The 13,020-nt window shown below is 40.5% G+C and overlaps 1 protein-coding gene across 3 annotated transcripts in view; it reads left to right on the top strand.

The window, feature by feature from the left end:
* The first annotated feature begins 2,541 nt into the window (after nucleotides 1-2,541).
* The window catches only part of SLC35F5 (solute carrier family 35 member F5), a 46,106-nt gene continuing 35,627 nt past the window's right edge, over nucleotides 2,542-13,020 (top strand). For all 3 annotated transcript variants that reach the window (XR_013996214.1, XM_081095335.1, XM_081095334.1), the window contains exons 1-5: nucleotides 2,542-2,856; nucleotides 3,561-3,651; nucleotides 3,778-3,919; nucleotides 8,314-8,457; nucleotides 11,317-11,379. Coding sequence is in view for 2 of the 3 variants with exons in the window: in XM_081095335.1 (XP_080951461.1) it covers nucleotides 2,817-2,856; nucleotides 3,561-3,651; nucleotides 3,778-3,919; nucleotides 8,314-8,457; nucleotides 11,317-11,379 (480 nt within the window). In the remaining variant the exon portion in view is untranslated. The remainder of the gene's footprint in view (nucleotides 2,857-3,560; nucleotides 3,652-3,777; nucleotides 3,920-8,313; nucleotides 8,458-11,316; nucleotides 11,380-13,020) is intronic.

The following is a 13,020-nucleotide window of genomic DNA, read 5'->3' as shown; positions in this document are numbered from 1 at the left end:
CTAGGTCTGTGAAATATGCCATTGGTAATTTAATAAGGATTGCATTGAATCTATAGATTGCTTTGGGTAGTATGGACATTTTAATGATGTTGATTCTACCAATTCACTGCCTAGTGTCACCTGGTAGGAGTTACAGAGAGATCTGCAGATGGCTACTACTTGTATTGGGCTTAGAAGTGCCCTGGTGAGGCAGGCTGGTGCTAGTACCGGGTTTTGGGCCTCTTATTGATAGGTATGGGGCACTCCGAAGTCAGCTGCTGCTTGTTTAAGAGATTTTAGGAAAGTCTGAAGCCTGAACCAGGAGAGGCCATTCATATAGAAAAGCTGTTGCAAACAGCTTTGGTGGGGCTGCAAATTAGATGGGGTGGGGCCTCAGGGAATCACCAGGGCGAGTGAACAGTGTGAGCCACACTTATGGAAACTCAGATATGGCTGCCAGTCAGCTCTGGGACAGGGGAGGTCTCAGCATAGGAACAATGACACCTGCAAGCACCCATCTGGGAGGAAGCCACCCCCGAGGGTTCTTGCTCTAATGCCAGACAATCAGTTCCTCCCCTAATGTCCCAGGTTCCTTTCAAGCCTTCACCCCAGAGTTGGAGTTCAGAGGGATCAAGTCCGAGTAAGTCCATGCACCGGCCCTTTTAGGGGAACTCCCTGCGATTCCAGCAGCTTCTGTGCCACTCAGCCACAATCTCTGCTGGTTTTTATAGCCCAAAGTTATAGGGACTTCTCTTCCCAGCTCTGGAACCCTGGGCTGGGGGGTCTGGTGTGGGATGGGTCCCTTTGCTCCTCACAGGAGGCCCCCAGAGCCACATAACCCTCCTGAAAACAAAACAAAACAAAACAAAACACCACACATTGGTGTCAGGCCATCCCATCCATGCCTCTGCCCCTCCTACTAGTCTCCACGTGCTTTCTTCTTTACTTCTCTAGCTGCAGGACTTCCATTCAGAGTTATTATCATTTGCATTATTTATAAACATAACAGTATCAGCATATTTATAGAAGGGGAATTAAGGCAAAGTAGAGAATAATAGTCCTCAAGGTTACATTAACAAATTGTGGTCAGATTAAAAATTAGAACCTAGTGTTCCTGTTAGATACTGGGAGTTATTCATTATGCTATTACTAGAGGCCTGGTGCACAGATACGTGCACCAGTGGGGTCTGTTGGCCTGGCCTGCGCTCTCTCGCAATCCGGGCCCCCTCGGGGGATGTTGGATAGCTGGTTTTTGCCTGATCCCTGCAGGCCTGATCCAGACAGGAGGGAGCCCGATCCTGTGTGTTGAGCATCTGTCCCCTGGTGGTCAGTCCGTGTCATAGCAATCAGTCGATCAGTTGTTTGTTCACTTAGGCTTTTATATATATAGATTTTTTCAGTTTACATATCATAAATGTAACAAAATAATTTAAACATAGTATGAGCCAGACACTTTAAAGAAAGTTAATGAAAGAAAGAATAAAACAGATGCTGAAATAATGTCATACAACCAAATTTTCCCTAACTAGTAATTCAAGTAGATGGTTAAGATTTTTCTATTTTACATGATAGATTTCTGAACGATTAGAGATACTTCATGCTGATAATTTACTGGATGAACACAAAAAGTCCATTGGTATGGTTTTGTCATTTGAATATGTATTCAATTTCAGAAAACCAAGGTTTAAAAGGTGACTACAGATGTAAGCAAATTTAATTTCTTCCCATCATCTGATAAAGATGTTACAAAAGTTAAGTTACAGAACCTTTTTGTCTAGTTTTTGTTTTCTAAATATAAATTAGTATGCTGGCCAAACCTTATTTCTTGTGGGATAGTCAAAAGATGGTTAAAAAAAAAATCTATAGTTAATTACCATCATTTGTGGAGTTCTTACTATGGGCCACGAACTATCTAAGCCTTTCACATTTGTACACATGTAATCCTGATATATATATATATGTGTATATATATATATATATATACATACATATATATATATATCAGGATTACATATACATCAGGCACTATATATATATATATATATATATATATATATATATTTTTTTTTTTTTAATATATTTATCAGGATTATATATATATATATATATATCAGGCACTATCATTATGCCCACTTCTCAAATGAGGAAACTGAGGGCCAGGGAGGTGAAGCTGCACAGCCTCTAACTCCAACAGCTGGGACCCAGTTTACACACTAAAGGTTCCAGAAAGCAAAGATCCTCCCAAGCCACTTTGCTTTCAGGAATGTCAAGAGTTCCGGGCGGAACTTTGTAAAACAATTGACAGCTCTTGCCCTAGTCTGGGGTCAAGGGGCAGCTCGGCCACTCCCCCGGCCCTAAGCTCCGCCCAGCCACGCCCGCCCGCTCCTCTCTCTCCTTCCACCGCGCCCCGCACCCCGTCTCCCTAACTCCGCTCCTCCTGGGCGGCCCCGCGCCGGCAGCGCCCCGCTCAGCGCTGCGAATCACGTGGGACACACCCCCTAGTCCACCACCCCCTCGCCGTGACGTAATCACGCGCCCACGCCGTGGGGCGGGGGCGGGGGCGGGGCCGCGAGGGACCGACCGGCTGGGGGTGGGGTCGGCACAGGGTCCAGCTCCCGGCTCCGCGGCCATCGCTGCCTGCGTGGTCCCCTCGCTTCGCCGCTCCGCGCCCTCCCGGGCCCCGTGGAGCTGGGCGGCGTCGGCAGCCTCGCTCGGAGGGCACCGCGGCTTCAGGGGCTGGGCCTCCGGCCGGCGCAATGCCGGGCGCCGCGACCGCTCCGTGAGTCCGAGGCCGTGGCCGTGGCGCTGGGCGGCGGCAGGGCCGGGCCGGTCCGCTCATGGTGCCGCCACGACGCCTCCGCTGGGCAGGAAGGCCAGGTAGGCGGGCAGGGCCCCACGACTGCGCCCTGGGCGGCGGCCGAAGCGCCGTTAACGGTCGGCCGGGCGGCCCGACGGGGAGGCGGGCGGCGGGCGCGACTCCGGCCGCCGAGGCAGCTGCCCGAGCGCCGCCACCTCGGGACGTGGACGCTCCCCGGGAGGCGTCACTGCCCCACACTTGTGCCTCCGAAAAAGGAGGCGGGTTCCCCGCAACAGCTGTTTCCTCTCTGCTCCTGTGCGTTGCCATTTCGGTTTAAATGTCCAGATAGAGTGACGGGGTGGCGGAGGAGCCTTCCCCTTTACCACGTGAGCGCCTGGAAACGCGCCCCGGACTCACCACAAACGACTCCCTTTCGCCCGAACCCCGCTCGAGGTCGGGGGGCAGCGAAGCCGCGCAGAAGCCGCGCGTGCGGAGCCCTGTCCCGGGGCGGGCTCCCCGCAGAGGGGGCGGGCTCGGTCGGTGCGGTTCCCCGACGCCGTTTCCCGGGAGCGCCCGGCTGTGGTCTGTGCGCCGTGCGGAAGGTCGCTTTCCCATTTATTTTCTGTGCTCTGTGCCGTGTAATTCTCTGATGACAGTTTGAAGTCTGGGGCGGAGTGTCAGGCAGGTGGGCCGCACTTGGGCATTTCCTTTCGTTTGCGCTCATTTTGAGGACGGGCACAGAAGGTGCGCTGACTCTGACTCTGAGCTCTTCGCCTCCCGTCAGGTGCGTTGAGTTCCTCGCCGCCGTGTAGACTCAGGTCTGCCAGGTTTGCAGGCGCCGCTCTGGAGGACCTCGGCAAGGCCTGGAAGAGAAGGTAAACCGAGCCCTTTAGTGACGGTGTGACGTCCAGACTGCAGACCGGAACACGTGTCCGATGTGTCTGCCCTACGAATTTTCTCGTTTTTTTTTTTTTAAAGAATCCTCTCTGTTTTCTAAACAGACTGCAAATGGTGTGTGTGTGTATCATGAACCGAATGAGCGCCCAGAGCAGTGGCTTCACGCAGCGCCGGCGAATGGCCCTGGGCATCGTCATTCTCCTCCTGGTGGATGTGATCTGGGTCGCATCCTCAGAACTCACTTCGGTACGTGGCGCTGGCCTTGGAACGATGCTCCATTGTAATGACGACATCCCTCTTCCTCTGTCGGATCTCTAGTCATTACTCTCTTCTCACGCTCACTGAAAGCAGCGTTTTGAATATGGTTGAATTATTTATGTTTTCTTTGATACTGAATTAGAGTGAAGCTGAAAGGATACTCTTCGTTGTTTCATACACGTTTCTTGTGTCTTTTAGGGGTTGTTAGAAAGCGAGTATATGCATATTTTCTTAATATTTGAAGCTGTGTGTGTGTGTGTGTTTTTCTAAGTTCAGTTTATTTCTCTGTAAATGCTATTTTTAGGGGAACAGCCATCTAGGATGCAAAACCATTTGTCACCATTTAGTAGAATGTAAGAATGCTTTTGGACAAATGAGTGGACGTGATCAGAGTTATAATGTACAGCTCACTGTTGTGCACAGGCATGATTGTTGCATGTACCTTTATCTGCTGATTCAAACGTTACTATAAAGTACAGTGATTGCCTTTAGTTAAATTTTTTTAAAATATATTTTTATTGATTTTAGAGAGGAAGGGAGAGGAAGAGATAGAAACATCACGGATGAGAGAGAATCATTGATTAGCGGCCTCCTGCATGCCCCCTACTGGGGATGGAGCCTGCAACCTGGGCATGTGACCTTGACTGGAATCCAACCCGGGACCCTACAGTCCAATAGGCTGATGGATGCTCTATCCAGGAGGCAAACCAGCTATGGCTGTATTTTTTTTTTATTTTTATTGATGACCTATTGGCAGTATCATGGTATTTTGAATTCACAAGCTAGTTTTTCTCTCTACTTGTGCAGTTACTTTATTCTATTTGGTTAGTGATCCCTATAAAAAGACAAGCAATTTTATTTTCAGAAATTACTGTATTTAAACTTGCATGTTGCAATCACAAGGCTAATATACAAAAATAAACTAGCATTTATAAAATGGCCTGACATGTCAGAAGAATCCATTTGATACTACTGGTCATCTCACATCATAGCTAAGTAAATAGTTGCCATTGACATTGTATCTAATGAATAAATAAATTTTTAGTCGTTTTGGAATTAGGCTCTGGAGTAAAACAGACCATTTATTTTTAACTCTTCTATACCCCTCACTCTTCTATAACCTTCTTTTTAGATTAATATTCTGTTTTAAATACAAAAAAAAATCTCTTTAATGTTGACAGAGAAACAAGCCTATCTTTAACACGTTAAGCGCCAGTCAGTCACCATTGACTGACACTATGCTTTCTGTCCAGAAGACAAAACAGTCTGGGGGGCGCTTAACCCAGCTGGGTGTTAAACTTTTATTTTAGTTTTAAGTAGTTTGGTTTCTTATTTATCAGGCAAGAAAATTTACAGCAAAAGAGCACCTGATTAAATTATAATTTAGCAATCCATATCTAAGCAAAGTAAAAAACAAACACAAAAAACTGTCCCTATTTTTTTTGTGTGTGTGTGTCCCTATTTTTTAAAAAGTAAAATCTGTTACTAAGAGGATATTTTATAATTTCATTATCCAAGAGCATATGTAATGTGTCTAATTCGTCAGTACAGATATGCTTATCAAACTTGTGAAATTAAAAATTATATATATAAATAAAAAAAATCAGCCAGGCTGGTGTGACTCAGTTCAGTGGTTGAGCGTTGACCTATGAACCAGGAGGTCACGGTTCTATTCCCGGTCAGGCCACATGCCTGGGTTGTGGCTCGAACTCCAGTGAGGGGCATGCAGGGAGCAGCTGATCAATGATTCTCATCGTTGATGTTTCTAACTCTCCTCCTCCCTTCCTCTCTGAAATCAATAAAAAAATATTTTTTAAAAAGAAAATCAACCTTTTTATTATGGAAAACATCTAATATATACAGAGTAGAAAGAAGTATAATGAATTTTCATGTGCCCATCATTTACTTTTAACAATTGTCAAATTTTGCCGATCTTATTAACTTCTGATTGCATGTAAAAATTCTTTTATATTCATCTCAAACTGAAAATGACTTAATTTTTAAAAATATAATCACCATGCTATTAACATACCTAACAAAATTAACTACAATTCCTTAAATATGGATATCCAGTCCATATTTAAATTTCTTTGGTTATGTCAAGGACATTTTTTTAGTTTAAGATCTAAACAAAAGATCACACATTTCATTTGTTATAATTCTTAAGTCATTTTTATTCTTTTGCTGTATTCCCCTACGCCCCTCCCTTTATCATGCCATTGATTTGTTGGAGAAACTATCATTTTCCTGTAGGATGGATTACACTGTCAGTCTGTTTGGGGTGCTTTGGCAGAACCACCATAGGCTGTGTGGCTCAAGCAACAAACGTTTATTTCTCACAGTTATGGAGGCTCAAAAGACCATGGTCAAGATGCAGGCAGATTCTGCCTGGTGTGGAGCTGCTTCCTCGTTCTTGGTGGCAGTCTTCTCACTGTGTCCTCACAAGGCAGAGCTCTCTAGATTCTTTTTATGTGGAACTAATCTCATTTATCAGGGCTCTACCCACAGGCTCCACCTCCTAATATCACTATATTGGAGGTTAGTTAGGATTTTAACATGAATTTTGGGGGGGACCCAAGCATTTAGTCCATAACACATTCTGGATTTGACTGATTGCGTCCTTGGGGTGTCATTTAACATGCTCCTCTTTTTTATCCTATATAATAAAATCCTAATATGCTAAATGTCTGACTGTTCGACTGTTCAACCAGTCGCTATGACGAACACTGTCCACCAGGGGGCAGACACTCTGACCCGTAGGTTAGCTTGCTGCTGGGGTCCAGCCAATTGGGACTGGGCAAGACAGGCCGGACTTGTCCTGGAGCCCTCCTGCGGTCCCTCTCCAGCCCCGATCATGCACTGGTGTGGTCCCTTGGCCTAGCCCACGCCCTCTTGCAATCCGGGACCCCTCAGGGATGTCGGAGAGCTGCTTTCATCCTGATCCCTGCAGGCCAGGCTGAGGGACCCCACCGGTGCACGAATCCATGCACTGGCCCTCTAGTTTCCTATAAAATGGTAGATAGGTGTACAGTCTTGATTTGATTCAGTTTCAGTATTTAGGAAAAAATACCTTGGTAGTACTGGGCACTTCCTTGCATATCACAACATGAGGCACATAATGGCTGCAAGTCTTACCATGGGTAATGCCAGTATGAGAACTGTAAAGTTCCTTATCCACCTCTAAGTAATAGTTGAATATCCTTATGATTATTGCCCAGAAAGGGTATTTCATTAGAAGTGGTAAAGTGGCAATTTTTCTAAGGGTCATTCCTTCTGTATTTATTAGCTGGAATTCTGTAAGGAAGACTTTTTCACAGCTATTGTTTGGTTATCCTGAAACATGGTTTATAGAAAAAATGTTGGATAATCTTGATTCTGTTCCTTTATCCATTTTAAAATAATGTTGCCTAGCAATTTCCAGTGGTAACTATTGAGGGTTTTTTGAGTATCTTTATACATTCATGGATTTTTGTATACTTGAAGTTTCAAACAGTTGTAGTTATTTCTTTTGACACTTAAAGTTTCCTATCTTTGACCACTAGGAGCCCCTTCATGTTGTCTCTAATACCCTTTTAACATGATCTCTTTAATCTTTAACATCCTATCTGCTTTCTGGCACAAGATACCCTAGGCTCATCTGGTACATTTCCTGCCCTATACATGGATGTAGTCATTTCTTCAATAACGCATGGTTCAGATCACTATCTGGATTCTAGAAGTGCCCATTGCTCCATGGTTGCCATTTTTTCTGGTTCTTTCAGTGCAGATAACTAAAACTTTTTTTAGGAAAGGAAACATCATGAGTCCATACTGATATTTCCAGTTTAAACAAAGATTACATATTTTGTATAATTTCCTAATAACTTTAAATTTCATGCAATTTTCTTCATACACCATTCCATTTCATTGCCTGTTACTTTGGGATAACTGTTCAGGCAGTGCAAGAATAGTTTCTTTTAGGAAACTTCCATAACCTTTAAAATGGCCTGTCTCCTTTGCTATTCCCATGGTACCCTCTATACCTCTGTCATGGTTTTTAGCACGTTATGATGTGTGCTCTCCTTTCAGGAAAGCCTGTCTTATTTTTCTTTAGCTTCTAGCATAAACACTATTGCATAGTAGGTTTTCAGTGAATGTTGAACAGAACTTGTTTTTGCCAAGTTGTTCATGCTTTGTTTGGGTATATTATCCTTTTTTTTTTTTTCAAGGCAAATTCTGTATAATATTCAGAAATGAATCTAAAACATTTTTATAATCCCTCTAGAGTTTTCTTTTCCAAATGAACTTTTAGAGTTAAAAATCATGTAATGGCTTTGTTTTATTGGAGATAAGTAATTAGGTTTAAAGTCATCTCATAGTTTATGTAACTTTTTTCTCTCTAGTATGTTTTTACTCAGTACAATAAACCATTCTTCAGCACCTTTGCAAAAACATCGATGTTTGTTCTGTACCTTTTGGGCTTTATTATTTGGAAGCCATGGAGACAACAGTGTACAAGAGGATTTCGAGGAAAGCATGCTGCTTTTGTAAGTTTTCAATTTTAAATGTTTGTTGGAGACAGATATAGTTTTTCAAAGTTTAAAGATGTATTAGTTTCTTGAAGGACAGTCCAATTTTCAGTTGTTCAGTTAAGTGAGTGAACATAGCATATTATAAGAAAAACCTACTTTTGTCCGAAACTTTAAATGTATTCTTTTAATCACCTTCATATCAGAATATCTTGTGAGAAATCAAAGGTATATAATCACCCTCTTTTCTTTATCTCATGACATCCTCTGAGTTGTTAAACATTTTTGAACTAGCCTAAATCATTTAATGTGGAGATGATGATGAAAGTAAGGAAGAAGAGTAATATCTGGATCTCTAATCTTTTGTAGACTGGATGATTATCATATAATTGGTTATACCATTGATTGTAAAAGCAAAATTATTCAAGGTTTATTTGTTAAAATGAAAATAGCATATTTCAGGGCATGTTTCAGATGTTTGGCTAATCAAATTATGTTCTTTCAGTGCTGATTCATAGAAATAGAAACTGAAGTTTTGAGAATGAAGAATATAACACTGTCTCAATTTTTTTTATTCTCTCCCCTTTTCTTTTTAAAATTGTGGTAAAATATACATAACATCAAATTTATCATTTTAACCTTTTTTAAAAATATATTTTATTGATTTTTTTACAGAGAGGAAGGGAGAGGGATAGAGAGTTAGAAACATCGATGAGAGAGAAACATCAATCAGCTGCCTCCTGCACACTCCCTACTTGAGATGTGCCGGCAACCAAGGTACATGCCCTTGACCGGAATCGAACCTGGGACCCTTGAGTCTGCAGGCTGACGCTCTATCCACTGAGACAAACTGGTTAGGGCTTAACCATTTTTTTCTTTTTCCCTTTTTTGTGGGAGATTATATATATATAAAACAAAAGTTCCTATTTGAACATTTTTATTTTATTTTTAAAATATATTTTTATTGATTTCAGAGAGGAAGGGAGAGGGAGAGAGACATAGAAACATCAGTGATGAGAAAGAATCATTGATTGGCTGCCTCCTGCATGCCCCTTACTGGTGATCCAGCCCGCAGTCTGGGCATGTGTCCGTTACTGGAATTGAACCTGAGACCCTTCAGTTTGCAGGCTGACGCTCTATACACTGAGCCAAACCAGCTAGGGCAATTTGAAACATTTTAAAAAGTATATAATTCAGTGGCAGTAAGTATTTTGCTGTGCAAACATCACCACTATCCACTCCAGAACTTTTTCATCATTCCAAACAGAAACACTGCCTATTAAACAACTCCCATGTCCCTCCTCCTTTCCTTCCCTGGTTAGTACTGTTTTACTTTTTGTCTCTGTCACTCATATTCTTTTGTCTGCTATTTTTTTGTGTAGGTTAAAATACTATTATATCTTGTCTTATCTAATGAGTGCATTCTTGAGAAGTACAGTCATTTGATTTTTATCAGGGGCTTTTCAGTAACTTTTTGAGGTAAAGCCTGGAAGTATACACTTATATGTGCACAAAAATTTAACTTTTATGAAAAAAAGTGTGTGCATATGTATTATTTTTAAGAGGAATATATAGACATTATAGAAACATATATATATATTATAGTATTACATGTAGGGATGTTATATGTATATGAATACATGTACATTATCAAAAATTTAGAAAATATAGTCAAAAAATAATAAATTCTACCATTCAAGGAATAATTCTACCATTCAAGGGATGAATTCTACCATTTATTGACAGTATTTTGGCATATATCCTGCAGTTTTTTTTCATGTGTGCATTTGTTTCATTTTTCACAAAAGTGAAATTTACTGTTATGTCCTGTTTTATAACTTGTTATGAACAACTTTCTATGTAATTTAGTATTACTAGAACATTCTTTAATATTAAAGATTTTTTGAATGTAGTAGTGATAAATATTCATTGTTGAAGACAAATTATAGTAACAAGAAGAACAAGAATAATTTATCCACAATCTCACCATTCTAAGGCCACTATAAATATTTGATATTTTCTATAGCTATATATTTATGTAATAATACTTAAAATTATTTATAGCAGAAATAAGTTTAGTCTTATAGTTATACCTAACTTCTATCTCTGTTAGCAGTATATGAGATTGAATCCTTACCAAAACCCTAACATTTGCCAACTTGATTAAGTGATCAGTGGCATCTTGTTTAGTATGCATGGTATGGGTTACTCTTTCATATATTTGTTGCACAATGGAATTCTTTTATCAGTTGTCTATATATCTTGTCCATTTTTCTACATTGACTTTTTCTTATTGATATACAAGCATTTTTAATAGCATGGGCTTTGTATTTGAATCTTGTTCTGTCACTGCTGATTGTTTGACCTTGGGCAAGTTATTTAACCTCTAGTGACTAAGCAAGGATAATGATAGGGTAGCTGTGGGTATGAATAAAAGCCTGCTTATACACCACTAGCACCGTGCTTCTCAGAACGTGGTCCAGCCGCTGAGATCCATTTAGGGAATTCTTGATTAATACTGTTACCATGATAATACGAAGATGTTATTTATCTTTTTGACTAACCACTCACTTTCCTTTCCTGCTAATCTGAAATATTATAATAGTATTGTGAAAGGAGCATACATTTTGGAGTTAGACTAACTTGGGTTTAATCCTAACTCTTGTTACTTAGATAAAATCTCTCAGTCTCAGTTTCTTTAAAATGAAGATAATACCAACCTTGCATGGTTGAATACTGACCATTAGCTGCTATTATTGTTAATAATAGTTATATTATTATAGATCTACTCAGGTTTTTCTATTCTTTTAAGCTGTGACTGACACTAGTCCTACTTTATCATGATTTTAATTGAATTTTTTGTCCTGTTATCTGTAGTTTGCAGATGCTGAAGGTTATTTTGCTGCTTGCACAACAGATACAACTATGAATAGCTCTTTGGTAAGTGCTTCTTTTTTTTGTCAGGAATGGAGCAGAGGGAGGTGAGCCGTAGTGGGAAGGACTGAATAGCTTTGAACACCAAAGCTACATTAGAATATATATATAAATATTGGGTGCCCTCCATGATTATTTTAGCTTGGTACCCTCTTTCTTTAGGGACACCCGGAGCCAAAAAATAAGCAATTCAACTACTACAGGAGAGAGAGGGGGAGGGAAATAGTTAAGAAGTGAAAATAATAATGGGCAGCCCTTTGTTTCTTAAAAGCTTTGCCACTTCATGTTTATTATTATACTAGAGGCCCAGTGCATGAAATTCGTGCACTCGGGAGGGGGGGCAGCCCGGGAGCCCTTGGGGGATGTCCGACTGATGGCTTAGGCCTGCTCCCCGTGGGGAGCAGGGGGCAGCTCCTGTGTTGAGCGTTTGCCCCCTGGTGGTCAGTGTGCATCAATTATATAGGATTATTATCACTTAGAAACACATGTATTTGCTTGACACTGAGAATTTTTAAGGAAATTTTTCATTAGTCCCATAAATTTTTTAAGAGTGCTTAATCTGTATTAAGCACTCGTTTTTTACTCTGGAAATATAGTTTACATTCTAGTAGTGAGAGCATAAGTTTGGAATGGAGAAGGAGACAGATAATAAGCAGATAAAGTAATGCATTTACTTATATTAGGCATTTATAATCTCATTGGAGAGATAATATATTAAAATATTTATTTAGACCATCACTAAAACATTTTTTAATGTATTGTTCAAAATGTGGCATTTTGTCTGAGAAGAATTTTAAAGTTGCTCTAAAATTTAATACAAATTTATATGCATTAGCTTGGTTTTTTGTTTGTCCGGCTTCTAGAACTACATTTGTATTCAGGGTAGGTTACAGGTGCTGTGAAAAGTTTTTGAAGCTTAGGAAAAATGTCATCTCATTTCTCTGGGATCATAAGCATCAACAAAGTATTATCAGTTGTCTCTTTCAGTGTAGAAAGCAGAGCTAAGATGGGCAGCCTACTCTTCTAACTACTCTCTACTAATTTTTTAAAAAATATATTTTATTGAATTTTTTTTTTACAGAGAGGAAGGGAGAGGGATAGAGAGTTAGAAACATCGATGAGAGAGAAACATTGATCAGGTGCCTCCTGCACACCTTCTACTGGGATGTGCCCACAACCAAGGTACATGCCCTTGACCGGAATCGAACCTGGGACCTTTCAGTCTGCAGGCTGACGCTCTATCCACTGAGCCAAACCGGTTAGGGCTCTTCTCCTAATTTTTGCTATTATCTTTAAGATGGATATGTCAAATCATTCTAGGCCAAATGCTGTAATGAAAAGTTCAATGTAACAAGAGACTACATCTATTTCCAGATTCTATAGTCTCTTCATTTACTGAATAATTTTTATTGGTAGAGTTCTATACCAGGAGTTAAAAGAAAAATCAAAGATATAAAACACAATTTTATGTTAATTTAAGAAACAGCTTGGTTGGAGAATTGTTTTTTAAATATGGATTATCTGAACAATTTTTGCAAAAACAGTTGAATTTAAAACGACTTAAAAATATCGATCTTTAGAACATGTTAGACAGACCTGGCTTAATTCTGTTGTCTATCCCTGGGTTATTATATCTCAGCTTCTAGA

Source organism: Myotis nattereri (genome assembly GCF_964212035.1).
Source record: "Myotis nattereri genome assembly, chromosome: 7".
NCBI classification, from domain to species: Eukaryota; Metazoa; Chordata; class Mammalia; order Chiroptera; family Vespertilionidae; genus Myotis; species Myotis nattereri.
Note: the sequence above shows the minus strand (reverse complement) of the source record. Positions and strands in the feature narration are given on the sequence as shown.